This window comes from Temnothorax longispinosus, chromosome 3 (assembly GCF_030848805.1).
Source record: "Temnothorax longispinosus isolate EJ_2023e chromosome 3, Tlon_JGU_v1, whole genome shotgun sequence".
NCBI classification, from domain to species: domain Eukaryota; kingdom Metazoa; phylum Arthropoda; class Insecta; order Hymenoptera; family Formicidae; genus Temnothorax; species Temnothorax longispinosus.
The window spans coordinates 25,005,748-25,028,054 of NC_092360.1; the positions used below are offsets into that span (position 1 = coordinate 25,005,748).

General features: G+C 32.4%; 2 protein-coding genes across 6 annotated transcripts in view; both read right to left on the minus strand.

Moving 5' to 3' along the window:
* The window catches only part of Babo (TGF-beta receptor type-1 babo), a 37,962-nt gene extending 26,136 nt beyond the window's left edge, over positions 1–11,826 (minus strand). For 2 of the 5 annotated variants that reach the window (XM_071772659.1, XM_071772660.1), the window contains exons 1-2: positions 10,591–11,822; positions 1,226–1,340 (exon numbers count right to left, since the gene is read on the minus strand). In XM_071772659.1, the coding sequence (XP_071628760.1) occupies positions 1,226–1,340; positions 10,591–10,675 (200 nt within the window). In that variant the 5' untranslated portion in view covers positions 10,676–11,822. Of the gene's footprint in view, positions 1–1,225; positions 1,341–10,590 lie in introns of all 5 variants that reach the window. The other 3 variants (XM_071772662.1, XM_071772661.1, XM_071772658.1) reach the window with 3 other exon arrangements.
* Positions 11,827–13,332: 1,506 nt separating this feature from the next.
* Positions 13,333–18,686, minus strand: Sgl (UDP-glucose 6-dehydrogenase sgl). Its single transcript, XM_071772921.1, has 6 exons — positions 18,399–18,686; positions 16,871–17,344; positions 16,168–16,365; positions 15,167–15,613; positions 14,644–14,799; positions 13,333–14,585 (listed from the first exon to the last, which is right to left on the minus strand). Exons 2-6 carry the CDS (start codon positions 17,333–17,335, stop codon positions 14,409–14,411), a joined length of 1,443 nt encoding a protein of 480 aa, XP_071629022.1. The 5' UTR covers positions 17,336–17,344; positions 18,399–18,686; the 3' UTR covers positions 13,333–14,408.
* Between the last annotated feature and the right edge of the window lie 3,621 nt (positions 18,687–22,307).

Below are 22,307 nucleotides of genomic sequence, written 5' to 3' on the forward strand. Positions count from 1 at the left end.
GCAATGTCGAGGCGAAACCGCCGAAGGCCGTTCGTTCGATGGGAATGGTATACGCGGGCATTTTCTCGCGGATGATCAGTGACCTGAACCGTTAAATACACAAGCCTCATATGTGATAAACATTACGTAAGGGAACTCTAAGTAAATACACTATCCACTAGTGAGCCAATGATCCAATCAAACAAAAGAAGATATTTTTTTATGGATTATTAATCCAAAATTCAACAAAAAAACATTAAATGACAAATTAAGTTTTAATGAAAAATATGATGGAAATATATAATAAAGCTCATAAATATAAAAAGATAAAAAAATAGAAATTTATATTCATGTATGTCCATCAAGGATATGTATTGTCTACAAGTTTAAAATTAATAACAAATTTTAAGAGAAAAAGTATGTTTATAATATTCTTAAAAAATTGGGATACATTTTAAACATGAAAAACTTACATACAAACAAAAATATATACTGTAGATATATAAGAATATAATTTGATTAGAAAAAAATATAATATAGTTCTAATTAGAGAATATATAAATGTTTCGTATAAATATAACAAGTTAATAATTGCAAATTAAAAATAAAATAAAATAATAAAAAAAGAATAACTAAATAAGAAAATCTTTTGAAACAATCGCGTCTCACCTAACTAAATAATTTTTCAAGTTTTTTGTTAATGTTGAGTAGATATGCAGTCGTTGCAACATATTATTATGACGCATACGATAAATATTATAGATAACACGAAGAGGATGATAACGAACCGGATCTTGTTTTGTTGAGAGAGCTTAGAAAATCTGTGTTATAACATTAGTGTCATTGATCGCCCATTAACAAACATCGATCCAGACACCATAATGACTATCCGATTCATTATGAACGTCAATATGCCCGTGTCAAACCTTCCTTTCGAGACGGACTCGATTTTGCGCTCCTAATTGATAGTACGTAATAAATCATTTTGTTAATATTCAATAATCTGATGTATACCTTATGATGTATATCCTAACTGATACTACACACTGAAAACTAACAAATTTTATATAAAACTTAGTAGGAGGGAAATAAGTGAATATAATTTATGGAGGGTTGGGCCGGTATCGAACAAATGCTATTCCATTGACGGTAAATCTACCGGCGACCAAGAAATGAGTCAATAAAAGGGAGTTTCGAGTGTAAATCGCGTATACTCATCAATAAAATCCACGTGCAAATACGTTACCTCCGAGCATACGTAATGACGTGGTTTTTCAGGCTCGTACTAGCGAAACAATAACCATCGGTTTCGCAGGTGTAATTGGTTTCCGGGCATATATCGCAGTAGCACTTCAGTAATCCTGAAAATAAAACAGAATCAATTAACCTAAAGTATTTCGTAAATTGCCAACAATATAATAAACAATTATATATATATATATATATATATATATATATATTTATTGTTAACTTCAGCTACATAGCCAAGAAGTGGACTTGGTTTACAAGTAACTAATAGCCTTAATCATCCTTCCATTCATACATCTAACCAAGTCCAATATAATAAACAATTAATTAAACTTTCATTTCTTCCGGCTATAATTGGCAAACAATCATCGTGACGATTCGACTATTGGTTTTGGTTCTCGTCGTCAAGACGTTGATAATCTTTGATACTTATATATATATATAAGCATCTTATTTTTAAATTAATTTAAATTAAATTAAATTATATTAAATTTAATCAATTAAGAATCAATTATATATATAAGTTATTGCACAAAATATTTGAAAATTTTTTATTTTTCTATTTTTTCTATGTATCAAAAAAATCAATTCACAAAATCAAAAAGGTCCTTTTGTGATCAATGTTTGATTAGGTATTTATACGCTTTTCTAAAATTTCCAAATTTCTCACATTAAAATCTAGTTTCTAAAATGTTTATAATTGTATGCTGATAATGTTAAATTAACAGTAAGATTCGAATATTGTGGATAATTACATATTTTCCTTTTTAAAATTTATAAAATATAACTTAAGAATTTACTTTAAATTGTCTCTCTCTCTCGATATTGCCAAAGTATCGATTTCTTTTAACAGTATATATACATTGCACGTCACTATTACGTCGTAATTTCTTATTGTTATTAGTTTATGATATGACTATATCAATAAATAAATATCAATATAATCATAAATGCAATGTAGATGGATTTAATATATATATTTTTTCTATTTTTCTTACGCAGACTTTTGCGAATAAATATATATGGATTATTTGATGATATCGAATTCTCGAGGTGAAATAAATTTCGCGAAAGAGCGCTTGCGTGGTTCGGATCGGCATGGAATGGAAGAAATATGGGAAGGAAGATATTATCGTGAAATGCTATACGGCACTTACTACAATTGAGGGGCAGTTTATTTTACGATAATATAACATCGTCCTGAGTTTCGCAAATATTGACACACAATTTTCAAGATTATACATTATATGAATGCTTATCAATTCCAATTACTCTTTGAAATAAATTTAGAAATTTTTACAAGCAACATTTATGGAATTTTAAATCGTCAAGAATTTGGAAAATAACTAAAAATATAAAAATCTAAACACCCCAAAATCATTAATTTTGCTACAATTAATTTGAAAATTTTACCACGTTTAACTCATATAAAAAAATGTATTTGCCTAAAATTTAAAATCAACGATATAATATAATTAAATATGGGGATTCACAAATTAAACGGTAAGAAAAAATTAAGAGATTTCAAGAATATATAGAAATTCGATATAAGTCTGACAACAGTATAATCATTGACTGACAGGCTTGCTATTCTTTATATGGTTTCTGCTTGCCAAAATGAAGAGAAGAAAATAGGTGACGCGTAAAAAAAATATAGTGGGCTCAAGAGAGAAGACCTTGGAGCTTGAGTGATTACACTCAAGTATTGTTACTTTTATAGAAGCTAATGCAGACTTGTGATGAGTGAGCGGAAACTTTAGCAATGTGTCTTAATATAACTTGTATTTCTTCTATGCAAATAAAAAACTCTGAAGAATTGCTTATTTGATATAATGTTTGGATAAGAATGATCTTTATATAAATATAATTATAATGCGAAATTGTATACAATATATTGATATTTACTCACATGTATTTTTATATGCATGAAACTTAATTATTGTTGTAAAACATACATTAAAAGAAATTTTATATATGCAAGAAAGAGAGAGAGTTAAAAAAATTAAAATTTTAATGAAATTTTACTTGTAATATTCCGCACTATAAATATAAATCTGTTATATAATTCGTATATATGAAATACAACTGAAAACGTGAAATATGTTTTCTTCAGGTCAGTATATCTCATTTATCATAATTTTATTATAATCATATAATGCAATATGTTTTTGTTAATTACTTTTCTATGTGTGTAATTCTTTGGGAATTGCTGAAAAGAAAGAAAATTATGTCGAAAGTAAGTACTGTTTCCGATGTCCGTGTGTTCTATATTCTTTTGAAATATATCAAAATTTGAATAAAATAAAATAAAATATATTAATGTTTACGTAAATGCAAAATAATTTAAGTCAAAATTTAGTTAATAATATATTACACAAATCTTTTATTTATAGTCCGCTGACACAAAATTATCATAAATCTAATCATCATCAAAAAAATATTATGTAGATACTATTAATATTAATGAAAAGATTATACGAAAAGAAAAATAAATTTTTACATTATATAGAAGTTATGTGTATCTATATACACGACGTGATAATGCACGATGGCCTACTCTCTACATGTGATTATGCTATATAAATAGATATATTTTTAATACGTTTTCATACATCAATATAAGAGTCTTCACTATCAGTCAACTTAAAAGCTTTGTGATAGGAAAAGTACTCTACTATTGATCGATAATTAATTCAATATGGTCGTGTTGTCATCGCGCGATTTCTTTTTAAATCTAATTTACAATTCAGCACTCAATATAGAAAAAACACGATCGTAATCTTAAATTCCGCATTCATAATCGAGTGTGCGCTCGATAACGTAAAACAATGATTATATTTTTATTCAACATTTAAATGTATCCATAAGTTTCCGAGTTTTATCTTTAATATCAATTGATAATATTAATATTAATATTAACTAAAACTTATATCTAGAATTCCATAGTCAAGTAAAATAATAAGAGATATTATAATACGATATTTCACATAAATACACTGAGAAAAAAATGTTCTAGATTTTAGTAAATATTAGTTTGCATACAACTGTGACTCCATTTATTAAAATAAAGAAAATTTTCCTTTTTATTAGTATATTTTTTCTCAGTGAATAAACATGCATATACTAATACTAATAAAAAAAAATTTCTTTATTTTAGTAAATGGAGTTACAGTTGTATGCAAACTAATATTTACTAAAATCTAGAACATTTTTTCTTAGTGTATGTATATGTATATGTATAATTGTAAACAAATTATTTAAAATAGAATAACATTAAATAAAATTTTTTACGGTTGTCTTGCATAATGTGTATATTTTGTAAAGAGCTATGCAATCCTTATATTTTCAACATTAAACAACAGAATAACCGGATTCTGCAGAAGAAAACCGGTCAATCGTACAGAATGTATCAAAAGTAATGCTGTTATTACGATATTGTGCAATTTGTCATAATAAAATCTTTAACATTGAGGAATTAAAATTTTTTCAAAATTTTCTGCAGTTATCCAATTTTTAATTTTTAACTTAATTTTATTCAATATAATTATTTTTTATTCAATATGATGTCATAATTAAATATAAAGTTAAATCCTTATTCAACTAATTTTAATTTGAAATAGTTTTAATTCTTTCAAACCTTTTTTTACTTTTATTTTTAATAAATCTGTAATTAAATCAATTATCAAATTTTTACTGGAAAAGGAATGGACAATCTATTTTAAACTTTCAAAAAGTACTGCAAATAAAAATATAACAATTCTAAGAGACAGTATTATGCTGATGATTTTTTCTTAATAAAAAATTCAACTTATTGTTAATTAGACTTATATCATTTATCAACAATAAACTGCACATAAATTACATTAGAAATAATTTATTTCTGACAGCTTTGTTTGGAATAATACATATTTTCATTATGATGTCTCAAGAAAGATAGAGACACATGGATATTTTTTTCGCTACCTGATATCGATCGAAATCACGTTATTCAACCTCCCTCCCGTATCTCGCCGGGGAAAATATTATGACTTCGACGTATTATTGGATAGTAAGATGACGTGCGTGTTAAATATTATCTATACGTATTGCGCTCGATCGCAGGAAAATAAGCAATATGATTGTGCAACATAATAGTAGTAGTTATCACGCGTTTAGCGCCGATATGCTGCTTAAATAATCATCGTTTGTCCTATATTTTACAATGTGCTATTGTAAAGCCTATAAAATTGCACTACAATTTGTAAAGAAATGTATACACACATTGTGTTTTACAATTTTGCTCTCTCTCTCACACACACATCATATATGTAGACACAATAGAGATGTTCTATTTTTATACATATGTTTAACAATTTAAAATATATACGTTTGGTAGATAGTTTAAGTAAAAGAGAGAGAGTTTAATTTACAATATTATAATTTGTCAATAAAATTTGAGAATTATGCGACTACTTATTCGTTCATAAAAACTCTGTTAACGAAATAAAGTATTTGTAAGTAATAAAAACAATATTAAAAAATGTATAAATAATTTTATATAAATAAATATCATGTAAATAATAACTCTTATTAAAAAAAATAAATATAAAATATTTATGCGTTATCTATTCTAAGAGTTATATATCTAGTATTTATCAGTTATATAATCAAAGTTCCAAAATAGAGCGAGAATAATTTATGAATTTCGTTTGTGTTTGCCTATTGTCCCTTCACTTTTTTAACAACTCTAAGACTATGTCTTCTACGAGAGACATTAATCAATGTTTGCGTTTATATGTATAAACACTACGTTATGTTATATCATATATAGACACTCATAATATACGTATAGAAAATTGTTAACGTCGTTACAGCCAGTCTTTCTCCCGGATTTTACGATCGTTTTATCAAACAACTTGCAAACTCCTAATAGCTCGTAAGAATCTGAGGAATAACAATGCACCGACGGGATAAAGAAACGACCATGCATGGTGCTTTGACTATCGGTTGCAGGAACGTCCGGAACGTGTATTGCTTTTTTAATGAGAATTCGAGGGCCCGATTTACATGCACGACAATTACCCAACCATTGAATCCATCATCAGCTAGAGCGGAACCGAGCGTCGTAAGAGGAAAGGATATAACGAAGATACTAGAGAATGAATAAAGTAGGCTATAGGGCCGATTCGGAGAGATAAAAAGTATATGTACATATATATGTATGTATGTAGTGTGTATACATATATTTGGTGTCTGAGAGATAAAGAGACATGGCAAGCTCCTTTCATTACGCCAACGATATCGTTAAATAGGGGTGTTTCCGAACGAGGTCTTTCTTGCTACAGCAACATGACAAGTATCAAGCATCTTCTTTTATGTTATTTACACAATTTACTATACTTATTGATACTTGCTTGTTTTTTAAACAAGAAAAAATATTTTTGCAAGAAATATTCTTGCTAAAACAATATTATACATGTAATAAAAGATACCGAATAAATTAAATATTTTAATTATTAGATATATTAAGTTACACTATAAGTAATTTAATTATTAAAGTGGTTAAATTAATTTCTTTCCTAATTATAAACATAAATTAAGTTTGTACAAATTTGAAATAATTATTACAGTAGTGTCAGTAGTTAAATGTTAGTAGCTAAAATTATTATGCCTTTGCCAATATAACGGTTAATTTAAAATTTTTGCGATTGTTGAATCATCACTCGGTGCTTCAATTCGGATAACACAATTTCTTATACGTGTCAGAGAAACAATAATACGCGTATCTATTAAATGTTGCGTAAGTTAGTTAACGCACACAAATCAAAATTAAATAATGTTTTTCCATAGAATGTATATTGATCAGAGTTCGACAGCACTGAAAAAAAGTGAGGCATACAGAACTCGGAATGTATAAGTATGTATTTTAATTAAATATATAAATGTGAGATAAAAATGCAAATAGTATAGCGATATATAAATCAATATATAAACAAATTCGTGTGATCGCTAAGTTCGCGTCTCGAAGATATTGTTTATTAAAAAATCATTTCCACCTGCAATATATTTATGTATTCAAAATATTACGTATCTGCTGCAAATGGTTAAATCTTAAAATCTTTAGACATTAACCTTTCCTTGAACTCTTATCGTAAACTTAAGCAATATCGCAGTTGAATTACCTTGATGATAAGAGCACGTGGCGTTGGCAAAACTTCGATATCAAATTGAAAATACGTTGTTATTTCATTTCATGTATTTTTTGGCAATTGAGATACTTTAAAATAAAATTATTATCATATCTAGAAATTATTATCATATCTGGAGCAATTTATTTGTAGATATTTTTCAAATAGAAGTAATATAAATATACTATGTAAGATCTTTCCAACACTATATCTTAATTACTTTATTTTTACACTTTTAATCATTATTTAAATGTATCAAATATATAAAAATAACTGCAATGTAAAGTAACAGTGTTTTATACGCTGCAGTTATTTTAAAACGCAATTTCAGTTTTGAAACAATTTTAGTCTTGAGGATATTCCTTTGTAAATGTGTTATCTGATCCAAGGTTTACGAACTCGAATCGTATTGCTAAGAATTCGGTGATCTAAAAATCGCAAAAGCTCGAGCAAAAGCTATTACAATGCTCACCCACAACGAAGAGTTACCAGTTATATAGACAATAACAGATCCGACTGTTTACATGCTTAATATCTCTCTCGTCGGAGTGAAACACGAGGCAGTTGTTTAACAGATTAAACAAGGATGGGCGAATGTAGCGATTACTCGAGAGTAACTATTGCCCCGAGTAATTCTATTTCTGAATTCCATATAGATAATTAGGCTACAAAGCTCCCAAGAAGATAAAATCCAAACAATTTTATCCAAGTTACATTGTTCCATATTGATCCGTGAAAAAAGTCCGTGATAAAAGTGAGGAATTTAAATTCTGCATATATAAAAGATAATATTAATATATTAATTATAGATTTCTATTTCTACTAATGGAACAAACTATATCATGATGCGTTTGACATATTATCCAATTATTTTAAATTTTGTTTTTATTTTTGGTTCTTGTTTTAATCACGGTAAAATAATATTTCTCTACTCAAAATTTCTTGTGTCATACGCGGAGTGGTAGGACCAGAAATCAAACCCGGGTCTTTCGCTTGATAAGTGACTGCTCTATCATTAAGCTATCCAACGCCCCCGGTATATCGTGATACCGAAGGGGTAAATCACGCTCCGATGCGGCGCGGCGCGACTCTTGAAAAACTGCGGGAGTCGCGGAGAGAGCGTACATGCCGTACATAGGAACCGAATGCACCGGCTCACCCTTCCGCATGCTTTTCGGACCTCGTGCAGCAACGAGATTAAACGGCCCTTCTGCACACCACGGCGCGGCACGTTACTTACGCAACGTTATGTGCGCGCCGTTGAACGGGAGAAGGAGCGAGGAACGAGCGGGATGAGGAGGCGAAACGGAGACTGGAAACGGAGGGACAGAGGAGGAGACAGAGACGCGCGAGCTACACAGAGAAACGGTGAAACGAGCACGAGACGAGGGCCCGACGAAAATATAGAAAGAGAAAGGTAGACTTCGCGCACGTATATACACGCACGCACGCACGCACGACGCACACAGTGATGAAGGGATCGTCTACAAAGCACAACGCGTGGGACAAACAAAAGTGCGTTCAACAAAGAGGCTCGCCGAAATCATTGTGCCTTTTCTTTCAACATCCTGATTTTCTTTTATCGCACTGCCTCCTCCTCCCCCCTCCTTCTCTAAGCTGACTTTTAAACGTAACTTTAAAATAACTTTAAATGCAAAGTGTAGTTGTGTAGTTGCTCGGCAAAGTGTTAAATTCTTCAAATATGTACACGGATTATATATATATTTTTTTGTGGATAAATATACTTCACCCTTTTTCATTATACATCCCTCTCTCCCCCCCAATTTCAGTATCTTCGATATCTTTGATTTTAAATTGTAAAAACTTTTGTTTGAATCAATTTTGTCTGAAACTGGAATGAACGTATCTATGTCATCTTCTATTATCTATTAGTTACACAGAAAAAAAAAATCTTAAAATAAGATTATATTTTGTTAAACGAAAAAAACTTGCTTAAATGAAATCATTATATTATATAGTTCAACCAAGAAAAAATGTTGAAATAAAAAGTCGAAATTCTTATAAGATATAGATTGTTTCGTATATAAGCAAGATCACACTATAATCTTCTTATAAAAATTTCAACTTTTTATTTCAACATTTTTAATGGTTGAACTATACATATAAATAACTTTATTCAAGCAAGTTTTCTTCGTTTAACGCAATCTAATCTCACTTCAAAATTTCCATGTTGAAACTAAAGATTCAAATCAAAAACATTCTTTTTTTTCTGTGTATAAATAATAGAAAAATACTCCCTTATCAGTTAACGTTATAAAAAAAAAACAAATTTTATTTAATTAAAATTTAATTACTTCTCAATTAGCGCAACTGAAAGAGATGTTGTATATGATATTTAGACTTTCGAACCAAGCTCTGTGAATTTGCTAACAAATTCTGATGTTACAAAAGACTTGAATAGTAAACATATTTTGCAGTCGGCGCGAACTCTGACTATCACCTACTTTTCATATCTCGAATTTGCGTTGTCACGTTCAAATGTGTAGAAATAGCTTTATGTATAATATCACCGCGTCCAAGAAATGTATTACTGTGCATGGAAACTTCTTAATCTCATGCCGCAAGGTGCTACACGGTGAAAAACATTTTGCATTTGAGTGGATTTCTGTCCGTGTAGAAATTTTCAACATACACTGGTGTTAATGTAACATATTGTCATTGTGTTATTTTTTTACTTTACTGCCTTAAGTCAATATTCAACGTTTCTAAAAGTTGAAATAACATAATTTATATGACATATTTCATAATATGTCAAAATGAATACCTAAAGTTGTTACTTTCCTCTCTACATATAAGAGTTTCCATCTGTTAAATCGACATTTTCTTATGTGATACATATATTATAAAGAGATATCGCTGTCTTCTATTTTTCGCAAGAAAAAGAGACGAAAGAATAGCATGTAATTTACGAATAACATTATAAATATGTTAATTCAACATAAACTTTGCTTCCAGATAGCGTCTGTGTCCAATTTCTTATTAATTTTTCACACATGACTTGTGGTTATTTATTCACATAAATTTGCCTTCTGTCAAATTAACATACAAATTAGAGCTGATAAACTGGTACACCGTGAAATGTGTTAAATTAAAAAACGAAATTGTTTACCGATTGTGAGTATCGCTGCGAGATAAAGGTTTCTATAGCGATAAAAAGAGAGGATATATATCGTACCGTTCACAGGGCACGAGGCGTGGAGTATACAGAGGAGCGCCAGGGCGAGGAGGCTCGCCATGCCGCCGTCGCGGACGCCTCTCATCTTTCCGGAGCTTCCGCGGGAGCAGCCGGTGGTCCGCCGTGATGGTGGTGGCGGCGGTGGTGGTGATCACGCAGTCCGCTGTCGCCGCGGATCCGCCGTCGGCGTCGCGAGGAATCGCTCTCGCGGCCGGCCTTGGCCGCGGCCGGCGCGGGCGGCGCGGCTCAACGTCGCGAGCGGCAGGATCGCGCGCGCGGTGGCTCGCGGGCGGCGACGGCGACGGCGACGACGACCGGCCGACGCGGGATCATCCTCCGCGGGTGGCGGAGACCGCGGGGGTGAGGCGAGGTCGTGCCTTGCCGCCTCGCCGACGAGACACTTGTCACCGCGACTGCTGCCGCTGTCCGTGCCGCTGCCGATGCCGCCGCTGACCCGCGGCGCCCACTCGCATAAGAGCACTTGCCGTTCGCGAGCTACTCCGAGAGCGAGCGAGCGCGACTCGCAACGCGTACTCGACGCACGCACGCACGTACACGCGCACGCACACACACACGCGCGCTAGCGTGTGCGCTGTTGTTTTCCTATGACCGTTGTTGTCCGAATATGTATAACACCGTACGGCGTTCTCACATCGTCCGGAGCAACGTCGCACCGGCCTCGCCACTCGCGAAATGTCGCGGTTACACCGCGATTCGTCGATCTCCAGGCGACACCGCGATCCCGCGGGGATCGTCTCCGCGACAGGAGACAAGGGAGAACGGCGATTTCGCGCGAAAGAAGTCGCGGCTACTTCGACGCGAGCGACGATCCCTCAGATGTATTATCTCGTCGCGCGACGTCGCCGCCGCGGAAGGCGCGCCGCCATTTTCCTATCGACAGGCCCGGCCTATTGCGAATTCTCGCCGACGAAACACGCTCCGAGGAGCACACTCGCGTAACCGAAGGATTTCACCAATAATCACGAAAATAATCGATGTTAACCGTGCGCCAACGAATTCGAAACTTGCGAAAATGACGTTTCGCCGCGCGTCATCATCATCGTTGTCGTCGACACTCCGAACAGTCCGAACACCGACTTCGGGCGCAATCTCGATGCGAACTGTCACGCGGCTCTCGCTCGGGCTTTTCGCGCTGATCGTCCGACAGCGACTCGTGTTGCTACTACCGGTACTACTGCTGCTACTGCCGCCGCGTCGCGCCGCTAGAAATTGTAACTGCGCGTCAGAGAGAGGTCATCCCGGCCTTCTCCGTGGAACTGGAGACCGTCGAAAGCCCCCCCTGTAGTACACTATCGCCAGTACATCCATTTTCGAAGGTACTACGTAGCCACGTTCATTTTCCGACGCTGCCGATAAAACATCATTCTGGTGCGCATCCGCGGCATCCGCGCTACATCTGCAAATGTATTGATGTTATACATATGACACTATCTGCAAATGGAGGGGTAAAAACCACAGTGGTGTAAGTCAAATTTTTAAAAATATTTTCTTGTGTGCATAGATGCAATATAAACAATATATAAATTGCATCCTATGCACACAAGAAAATATTTTTAAAAATTTGACTTACACCGCTGTGATTTTTACCCCTCCATTTACAGATGGACCAATTTCGAAATGGATGCACTGGCGGTAGCGTACAGGTATAAGGGCTTTCGACGGTCCCCATTGGGCGCGTTCAGCAGACCAAGCTGCTCAGTAGCAGTCGAACGTGATTGGCTCTTACTTTTAGAACCAACCAATCAACGCAGCGTGTTGATAAGACGAACTCAACAGTTGTGTCTGCTGAACGCGGCCATTAAAGACGAAGCAGGCACAGAGTAGCGTAATCAACCAATCACCATCGATTCAATCATACCATCGATCACCATTCTTGATTGTAATTGGTTGAGGATTAGTTTAATGTTTACATCTTACATGTATCGATAAATATTAACTTATTTTATATATTTATATTGTATATGAAATATCTAATAGCCCTCTTTTTCTCTCTCTCTCTCTCTCTCTCTTTCTCTCTCTCTTTCTTTTCTTTCACTTTCACACTTCCCAGACAGCACAATATCCCAAAAAGAAGCTTGGGAGGCTTCTCTCTGATTGCGTACGCTACTTTATTTTTGTTATTTTGTTTTGAGAGCGTATTGAAAAACATCGACATATATTATAGTATGGACTGCGCTCAGGTATAGCAATTATTTCGGTTGAAGTGATGACAAATAATAAAATTTAAAGTATCTAGTAATAAAATTTAAAGAAGCATCTTCTGTCCAAAATCTATAATCTATTTACTCTAATACATTGTAAAAGTTGAAAATAGAACAAATGATATATGACTTTCGTAGTATAAAACGCTGTCTTGATAATTAAAATAATAAAGAATTTCAATTAATTAAAAATCTAGATAATAAAGAAATTAATATTTTATAATATTTATATTTACACTTTGTATAAAAATATAAAAAAATGCATATTTCATTTCTCAATATACCTGCATTAAAATAATCAAAAAATCAAAGATTAGTTAAGGGAAATATATTAGTTATAGCATTTATAGAAAATATTGAACAATCTGATTATCACGTTTGAGCTTATGGATTTTTTTATTACAGTTTGTAAAGAATTACAAGGTGCAAAATATTATCTTCTATATCAGAATTAATAAAACGAATTACTTTTATATTTTATTATTAACTTATAAATAATTGAAATTAAATAACTTCAATATATGATTCATACTTTATAATATATATATTTTGCAGATGTAAATTCTTGCAATTATTTTATTATATCTAATATTTAATTACTTATTTAAAAATATACCGTGTTAATAGCAGGGTTTAACGAAAAATTGGTACATAACTGCCAAGAAATTTACACGCTTGCGCTTGTTTTAAGATATTTTTAGTTTCACTAGCATCGAAATTCGTAAGGTAAAATAATTTGGCGTACTTAGTTCATTTTTGCATTGTAAGAGAATATTATTACAAATTAATTTTTCTGGATAAAATTGAATATTTTCAGTTTCTAAGTATTTCTTACATTGTTTAGATAAAACATAAATTGCAAAAACTCTGTAAAGAGCAAATTTTTCTTTTCATTCTTTTTTAAAAATTGCAGTTAGATGTAATTTTTTATTTAACATATTAAATTACATACCGAAACTTAATACATTAATTATGAAACAATTTTTCTGTAAACATTTATTTATAAACTTTTATAATATATGTATACTTATGAACTGTGCACAATATACGCACTACGCAGTTAGATGTAATTTACATATGTATAAGTGTGAATGTATGATTAAAACAATATTGAAACTTTATAAAAACAGTAACTTTTGCTAATTATTGTAATATATTTAATAATATATAATACTAATATAATAATACTAATATAAAATGCCATTAAAATTGTTAAAATAATTGTAATAAAAAGAAACAAATAAAATCTATGTAAATTCATAGCACTTCAAATTTATCAGTATTTTACTGCGATTTGACAGTGCATATGTACTCTTTATTTGATGCATTTGATTTAGTTTTGTTGAAATTGATATCTAAATAGATAATACGATACGAGAACTCAAAAGATTTCATAATATTTCTTTTTAGGCGATACCGCGTACATCGCATGTGATCTGAATCAAATTAAAATTAAAAACAGTTAAAATAGTAAAATTTAATTTCTACGTTTTACAAATGCATCAATATGATTGGATTAACTCAACAAAAATTGCAATAATTGTTGATGTTTTTTCTTAAATTGGAGGTATTGCTTATAGTTTGGTCCGTTTTTTCTTAAACTTGTGTCTGACTACCCCACGCTCTCGAAATTGCGGATCTCGTGAGTTTTTTACCGATAGTTTGAACAACAAAACCGATCCTTTGTAACCGATCGTGATTCAAAATCTTCCTTCCGTCGAAAATATACGCTGGTTTCATCATATCTGCATAAATCTGAGTGTAATCCAGTTCCTAAAAATTATATAAAATTTATTATATAAAATTATATAAAATCTCTTTTCTTACTTACGATAAATTCGTCCCATTCTGTACATAAAACTATCGCGTGTGTATTCTTCGTTGCGCTATAAGCATCTTTATAAATACTGATTCGACTTTTTATATTTTCAGGATTGCTCGTTATGTTTGGATGAGTCAAGTCTTGAATGATTTGAGTTTCTTCAACCTGTGAGTTAAAAAGGCGTCGTGTAACAAGCTTATTGACCATGTAATACACTTATTGACCATTACTAATTAGTAAAATGTATTTTTTCAATTTTTATCTAATGTAAATATTATCTAAACTGAGAACAAAAATATGGAAAATACAGGATATAATTACATACCAAAATATTTAAAAGAAATAAACTAGATTTTTAACTTAAATTGAAAATTTCTAAGATCTTAGAAGTTTAATTTAAAGAGGAATCAATAAAAAAAAAAACATTAAATGCCACTCGTGATAGATTATAATCAAATTTAAAGAATCTATTATTAAGAACAAGTCCGATACATCTGAAATACATTGTACATAGAAAAGAGAAAGAGCTGACCTTGGGATCATAAATGTGAAGAACAGCGCCTTCATCCAACAACGTCTTGGCGACGTGAATTGCTGGTGATTCACGCGTATCTCCTGTGTTTTTCTTGAAGGCAAAACCCAGCATGGCAATCCTCTTGTCCGTCACAGTGTTAAAGAGAGATTCTATAACTTTCGCAGAAAATCTTGACTTCTGATATTCGTTCATATCAATCACCTGTTGCCAATATGCCGCCACTTCGGGCAGATTTAAGCATTCGCAAATATATACTAAATTTAGAATGTCTTTTTGGAAGCAGGAACCTCCAAAACCGACCGACGCATGAAGAAATTTTGAACCGATTCGAGAATCAAGCCCGATTGCTCGTGCGACTTCGGATACGTCGGCACCCGTAGCTTCACACACTGCTGATAACGAATTTACACTGGAGATGCGCTGAGCGAGGAAAGCGTTTGCAGCCTAAAATCAGAGTGAATATAAATGAATATTGCAATTTATCAGTTTATTCCTTGAAAGTATATAAATTTAATTTGATTAAAAAGTTACATGTCTCTATCTTATTTGCGGAAATACACTTACTTAAAAGATTTTATGAATAATATTATAATAATATTAAATTATATACTTTTATAAAGCAAGGAACTTCAACAGCGATATATGTATAAACATGTTTTAAATTGATAATTAAAACTAATTAGCTAATATTTTAATGAGTTATATGTTATTTTTAAGTAACTCAAATATGTATAACATTTAATTAATTACATAAGTTAGTAAAAATATTGTTTCAATAAAAAAAATTTAATTAAACATCGCAATTTCCTTTACATTAAATTTAAGTTATTTATTGCGTAATTTATCTACACTTGTGAACAGTATGTTGCAAGACAATCAATGAGATTTACACAGCTTATTTACATAAGTAAATAAGCTGTGTAAATCTCATTGATTATCTTGCAACATACTGTTCACAAGTGCATTTCATATTCTGGTTGTAATGTATGATTACTTACTAGCTTCGACAGTTCTGAGCTCCATGTATTAGTTGTTAAAATATTTTCTCTTGGAATCCAATGTTCGTAAACTTTACAAAGTTCTTCGATAGCTGCCTGTCCTTCTGGCGAAGACTCTCCGCCAATCAACACTCGATCTGCGTTGACCAGATCTTCTATAGCGGTTCCTTCGGCCAGAAATTCCGGATTTGAAAGAATCTGAAAAAAATTAATATTCCAGTAAATATCAAGGAGATAAATAATCTCAGTGAATATGCAAATAGATAAATAACGCGCAATAATAGTAAACATCTGAGCGACGAAAAGGTCATGAATAATACGGTGTAAAGCAAGAGCGTTATCTTGAATGAACGACGATTAATTTAAGCAAGTATGAAATCATACGATTACTATTAGCGGTTCGACAATCAATCAACTACAGGCACAGCAAAAACGCAGTAAAATCTTGCATGCCGTGTGTTTTATCGAGTGAATTAATTCCGAAAATGCGATTCAACATTTTACAATTTTCACGCAACATTATGTTACAATATCGATATACTTAAATGCATATTAGAAGTAAATATACAGAAAGAGATACATCTTAAAAATTAAATGTATTAAATAATGTATTAATTGTATTAAATAGATTCTACAGAAGACAACTGTTAGAAAAACTGTCGTACTCTTTCGTTTAAATTATTGTAAAAAATAGTTATCTTACCTGATAGGAGACACCCGGCTTGTGATTAGCACGAAGGATGTTCATGATACTCTCGGCCGCTCTTACCGGTACGGTACTTTTTTCTACCACAATCTTATCTCCAGTTGCAACTTCCGCGATCATTCTGGCAGCGCTTTCCACGTATTTCAAGTCCGCTGCTCTTCCCTTGCCGTTGCCAAAGGTCTTCGTCGGCGTGTTCACCGAAATAAATATCAGATCGGCCTCCTTGATCGCTGTCTCAATATCGGTGGAGAAAAACAAATTTTTCCCACGACATTTTCGTACCACTTCGTCCAAGCCCGGTTCGTATATCGGCAACTTTTGTGAATTCCACTGCGCTATTCTCTCCTTGCTCTTATCAACGACAGTCACTTGAATTTCCGGACATTTCAATGCAATAACGCTGCACGTAGGGCCACCCACGTAACCGGCTCCGATACAGCAGATTCTTCGGATTCTTGTCATTTTGATTGACTGCAATATTATTTGACGAAACGTTACGTTTACAATTAGTTATATTTGAAGTTGTACATAGAAAAATCACGGTAATAAAATATTTAGAATAAATATTTGATCATATTTTATATTAAATAGAAAAATATTTCTTGTAACTTACTTAATTGAAAATAAAACATTGGAGCGAAGGGAAATTCAATAGCTTAAATTTTACTCTTTTTCTCTATTTCATAATTACTATTACTGTTAAATCTATTATATAAACAGAAATATATATTACTTTTTCTTGATATAATTATATATTGTTCAAAATTAGAATCAAATAAACAAAACTGTACAATACATTATTTTATAGTTTCATGTCAGATTATTTTTGTTTATACGCTTCAACAAATGTTTATGACTTGTGATAAAACTAACCTAATCTAATAGATGATAACAGAAATGTTTACAAAAATTTATATTATTATAAAATATTAAACTAAAAAATTAAACCAGTCATGTAAAATTTGTATTAAACAATTGTTTTACAATACAGTATAGAATTAGATAAAATATGATAAGAATGTCTATGTAAAACTATAATAAAAGTTCACGCAGAATGACTTTTTCGGGCTAACGAATGAAGATTCCAAAGAAAGCATTCTCTCATCTATCTCCGTCACAAGGAGATGTTTAAAATTATCATTGCCCAAATAATGCAAATGCCCGGAAGCTGATAAAAATATATCTGCGAGCTTTTTCAATATGTGTCATGACAACGGATGAAGACCAAATATGTTATCTACTTGCTTTCTTCCACTCGCTCTATCATTATTTGACAGTATATCGAGACCCTTCCGTCTACATTCTTATCCATAATATTACGTGTAATTTATTGTGATATACACCAAAATTGTTTTTAATTATTAGAATAATTAAAAGCTATATTATTTAGATCTTAGGTAAACATTGAAAAATAAACCGATAAGCTTCTGTTCCTAGGCCTTTGTTTCGGAGCACGATTGGGCGCTGCAATATGCTCCAATTAAAGAGATGTTCCAAAGAAAATCGAATGTCTTTGTTTTGTTACCTGTTTAACTGAAACAATGGATAATTCTCTGGTGATCAGCAGAAATACGGCATGTAGATGGACGCAATGCTGAGTGCGGCGAGTTACGGTCTATCACAATCGTAACGCAGCTTTCACGATGGAAAAACGATTTTGTTCATGAGAGAAAACTGCAGTGCGGCGATGTTGAGTCGCGTTGCACAGACTTCTGCCACTCTGAACTCTTTGGACGCTACGCGTCCGTCATTTCGCGATGCTACGAGGTGTCGAGGCTGCAACCAGGCCGCGCCATTGTGGCCACGTTGCCATGTTAGAGCATCACAAGCGACACAAGCGCGTGCGTAAATAATTGGCAACGCTGTAATTCTTTCTGAAATCTTTCATGATGATAATCACACTATAAATGATCTGCACTTAAAAAAACACATTTAATATCGGTGCGGAATGGAACGATGAAGATCTGACTTATGAAAAAGTCTATGTATCTCAGTAATAGATAGCTTAATTAATTGTGCGGATTTTTAGTATTTCATAATAAGAAAATAATTGGAGTTAAATTTATATTTGCTAATAGAAACGTTAATAAATTTAAAAAGAGATGATTGACGATTACGATGATTAATTGATTTTACACAAATCAAGATTTTTGATAATACATTTCTTATGGAAATGTTTTATATTTTGTAATTTTGAAGTAATACAACAGGATTGTTTTATTGTGTCATCAATTGTTGCATTGAGAAAATTTAGAATAATAACATTTATGTTTATTTTTCATGAAATTGTGCAAATTTTCAATCTAAAGTTAGTTAATGCATAATATTATTTACAATTAAGTATAATATTTTTACATTGATTAACAAATAACATTTAATATAACGCTTTAACATTTTTTTATGTTACAGTAATTAAAAATAAATAAAATAAGGTATGCAAAATTTAATTGAAACGTTGTTCAAAAGCGCATTGAAGTAAAAGTAAAATCATAACTGTCCGTAGCATATATAATACAGGATGTCATTAAAATTTATTATTTCCGATGAAGCAAATATATAAGTAATTCAATATACAGTGTGTGTGTGTGTTTCGTTTTAATTTCCCGAGGCAAATATCTTGGAAAATATGGGAGGTACAGAAAAACGTTTCAGACAAAAGTTGTAGGATATCAAAAGCGACAGAAAATATGGACTTGAGAGACCTTTTCAAAACCAGGTTAATGTGATCGATGTTTTCTTAAATGGAACCCCCATTTTTTATTGCATATTTACGTAGCCCTTGTCGAGACGTTTTCAAAACACTATAATAAAGCTCTCTTTCATTAAGAATTTCTTGAGATATTTTAAATTTTGTTATGATACTTTTAATATAAATATGAAATATGAAATATCTCATAAAGTGCGTATTCACTTTTCGATGATTTTACCTTGATATATATTCATATATAGAATAGTAAAAGAAATTTTTTAAAATAAAAAAATCGCATCAAGAAAATCTGAAAAAATTCTCAAAAATCATGTGTTATATGTACCGGTTCTTGCACCGGTATACTGCATGCATACAGATCAGTATGACGGGTTGCCCATTCGTGCAGGCGCACATGATCGTTTACAACTATATATAGGTTTTGGCACATCATAATTATAATTAGTCACATATAATGCGCTTGCAACTCGTCATATTGACCTGTGTGTCGCTGCAACACCCTGAATATAAACATGTTTAAGCAACAGTCTACAGTGGACTGACTCCTGTTTCTAATTTTTTCGAAATATATGTAAAATTTATATTTTGTATTTATATAAACACACACGCACACACACACACACACACACACACACACACAAAAGGAAACAAAAAATCATGCAAGATATATGTTAATAAATAGAGATAGGCAAATTTAATACAAAGAAACTTTCACAAAATACAATAAATTTTATATTTTATTATATTAGTATTTTATTATTACAATGATCAATATTATAATAATACTACATAGCACTATCTGTGTTTGCTAGGATATTTTACCGAATGCAAATCCACTGAAATTTTTTTCTTTCTGTTTCTTTTTATGGATAAGATTAACAAAAAGAACATTCCATTTAGAATAATAGTCTGCACGCAGAAAAGTGTTTGGTTGTGGAAACCAAAAATTTGGTTAAAACAACAGAAATTTTTGGTTGTATATGGCCCAATGAAACACGCTGGTTGTAACAACTAAAATAATTGGTTGACGAATTTTTGGTTAAGGCTAACACACTTTTGGTTGTATTGAAGAATAACCAATTAATTTAGTTGTCATTACTAAACTCAAACTAGTGTGGAGTACCATAATTTATGGTTGGTAACAAATATTCACTCAACAAAAAAAAATTATTTATTTCGAAATTTTATTACTATTTTTTAACTAAATTTGTTTCTTAAGATGCAGTCTATGATTATAAATATTTTCTCGTATTTAAAAACACATATAAAAACACATTTACCTTGGTGGGATTCGAACTCGGGACCTCTGGATCGTGAGCCAACTGCCTTACGTGTTTTTTTTTTTTTTTTTTTTTTTTATATATGTTTATTGCACACCATATAAATTGTCGGGATTACATATATTTCCAATAAACAAGAAAATTCTTATGAACTAGGGTACAATCAGTCTGGCCCAGCTTGGGCTCTCGCAATCGAATACATATTAGTCTTTGGTAATAGAAAATAAACGATATCTTATTGTGTTGCACTTAAGTCTAGTGTGTTCCGTAACTCATTGTAAAAGTATGCTAGAAAAAGGTGAGTAAAAAACTAGCTATTTTATTTTAGGCCTTACGTGGTAGACCACTTCTTAATTTAATGTTAGTGTTATATTTAGTCTACATATGTCAACCAGCGCAAATATATAATTTTTCAAAAATCATCTTAAGAAACAAATGCAGTTTAAAAAGAGTAATAAAATTTTGAATTGGATATATGATATAATATTTCTTATAATGTCGGGTGAATGTCAGAAACCAGTGTCGGCTCATTACGAAATTTTGTGTTCGTAAATATATTTATGAAAAAAGTATATTTATAAAGGCCTATCTACGCATAAGACGCAGAACGCGAGTCGCAAGACACACGCACAGTCTACATGTCAATCTAACTTCTACACAAGAGGTCTCGTCGCGCAGCAGCGTGCCTCGTGCGACGCTGAAGCGCGCGGCGGCAAATTCGCTTGTACTAAACTGTTTGGTTGAGGTCGGCTTCATACCATACATTTTGGTAGGCGTTATCTCATAATGCCAACCAAACTTTATACCCTTTGACAACTAAACATTAATAGTACTCCCAACAAAACGTACAGTTACCGGAACCAAAAAAAGCTACCAATATTTTATGGTTACTGCAACTAATGCATTTTTCTGCGTGTGGGAGGGTCTCTAAGGCTGCCGGCTCGAAATGATAACGAATCATCGAATCATCGAAGGCTCGGATAGTCTCGCGTCAAGTACGCGCGGAGTGAGACGCACCGGACTCGCAGTGCACGTGAAAGGACTTCAATATGTGTCCTTCGTAAAATTATCCATATTGAAGTCCATTATCCACCTTGCGCGGCCTAGAGACCCTCCCTGGAGAATCCCCTCGCGACAGACGAACGCACCGCGAGCGAATTCATCCCGGGACATGCGTCCGATCTACTCGATCTACCCAATCGAGATGACCGAAAGCGAAGAATTCGAATAGCAACCTTGAACCCTAAAAGATATTCGCGCGCGCCCGACCGACCATCAGTGCCGGCAGTTGCCTCGATTCGCGGTAATGTAAAGTAAAATTAATTATATACTTTGCGCAAATTTCATAATGTAATCACGTTAATACATCCGCACGTGCTACGTTGAATGGAAGACTTTTATAACATCTGGAAACTTGTAAATAAGTCTGTACCATGGCAGAAGCAAA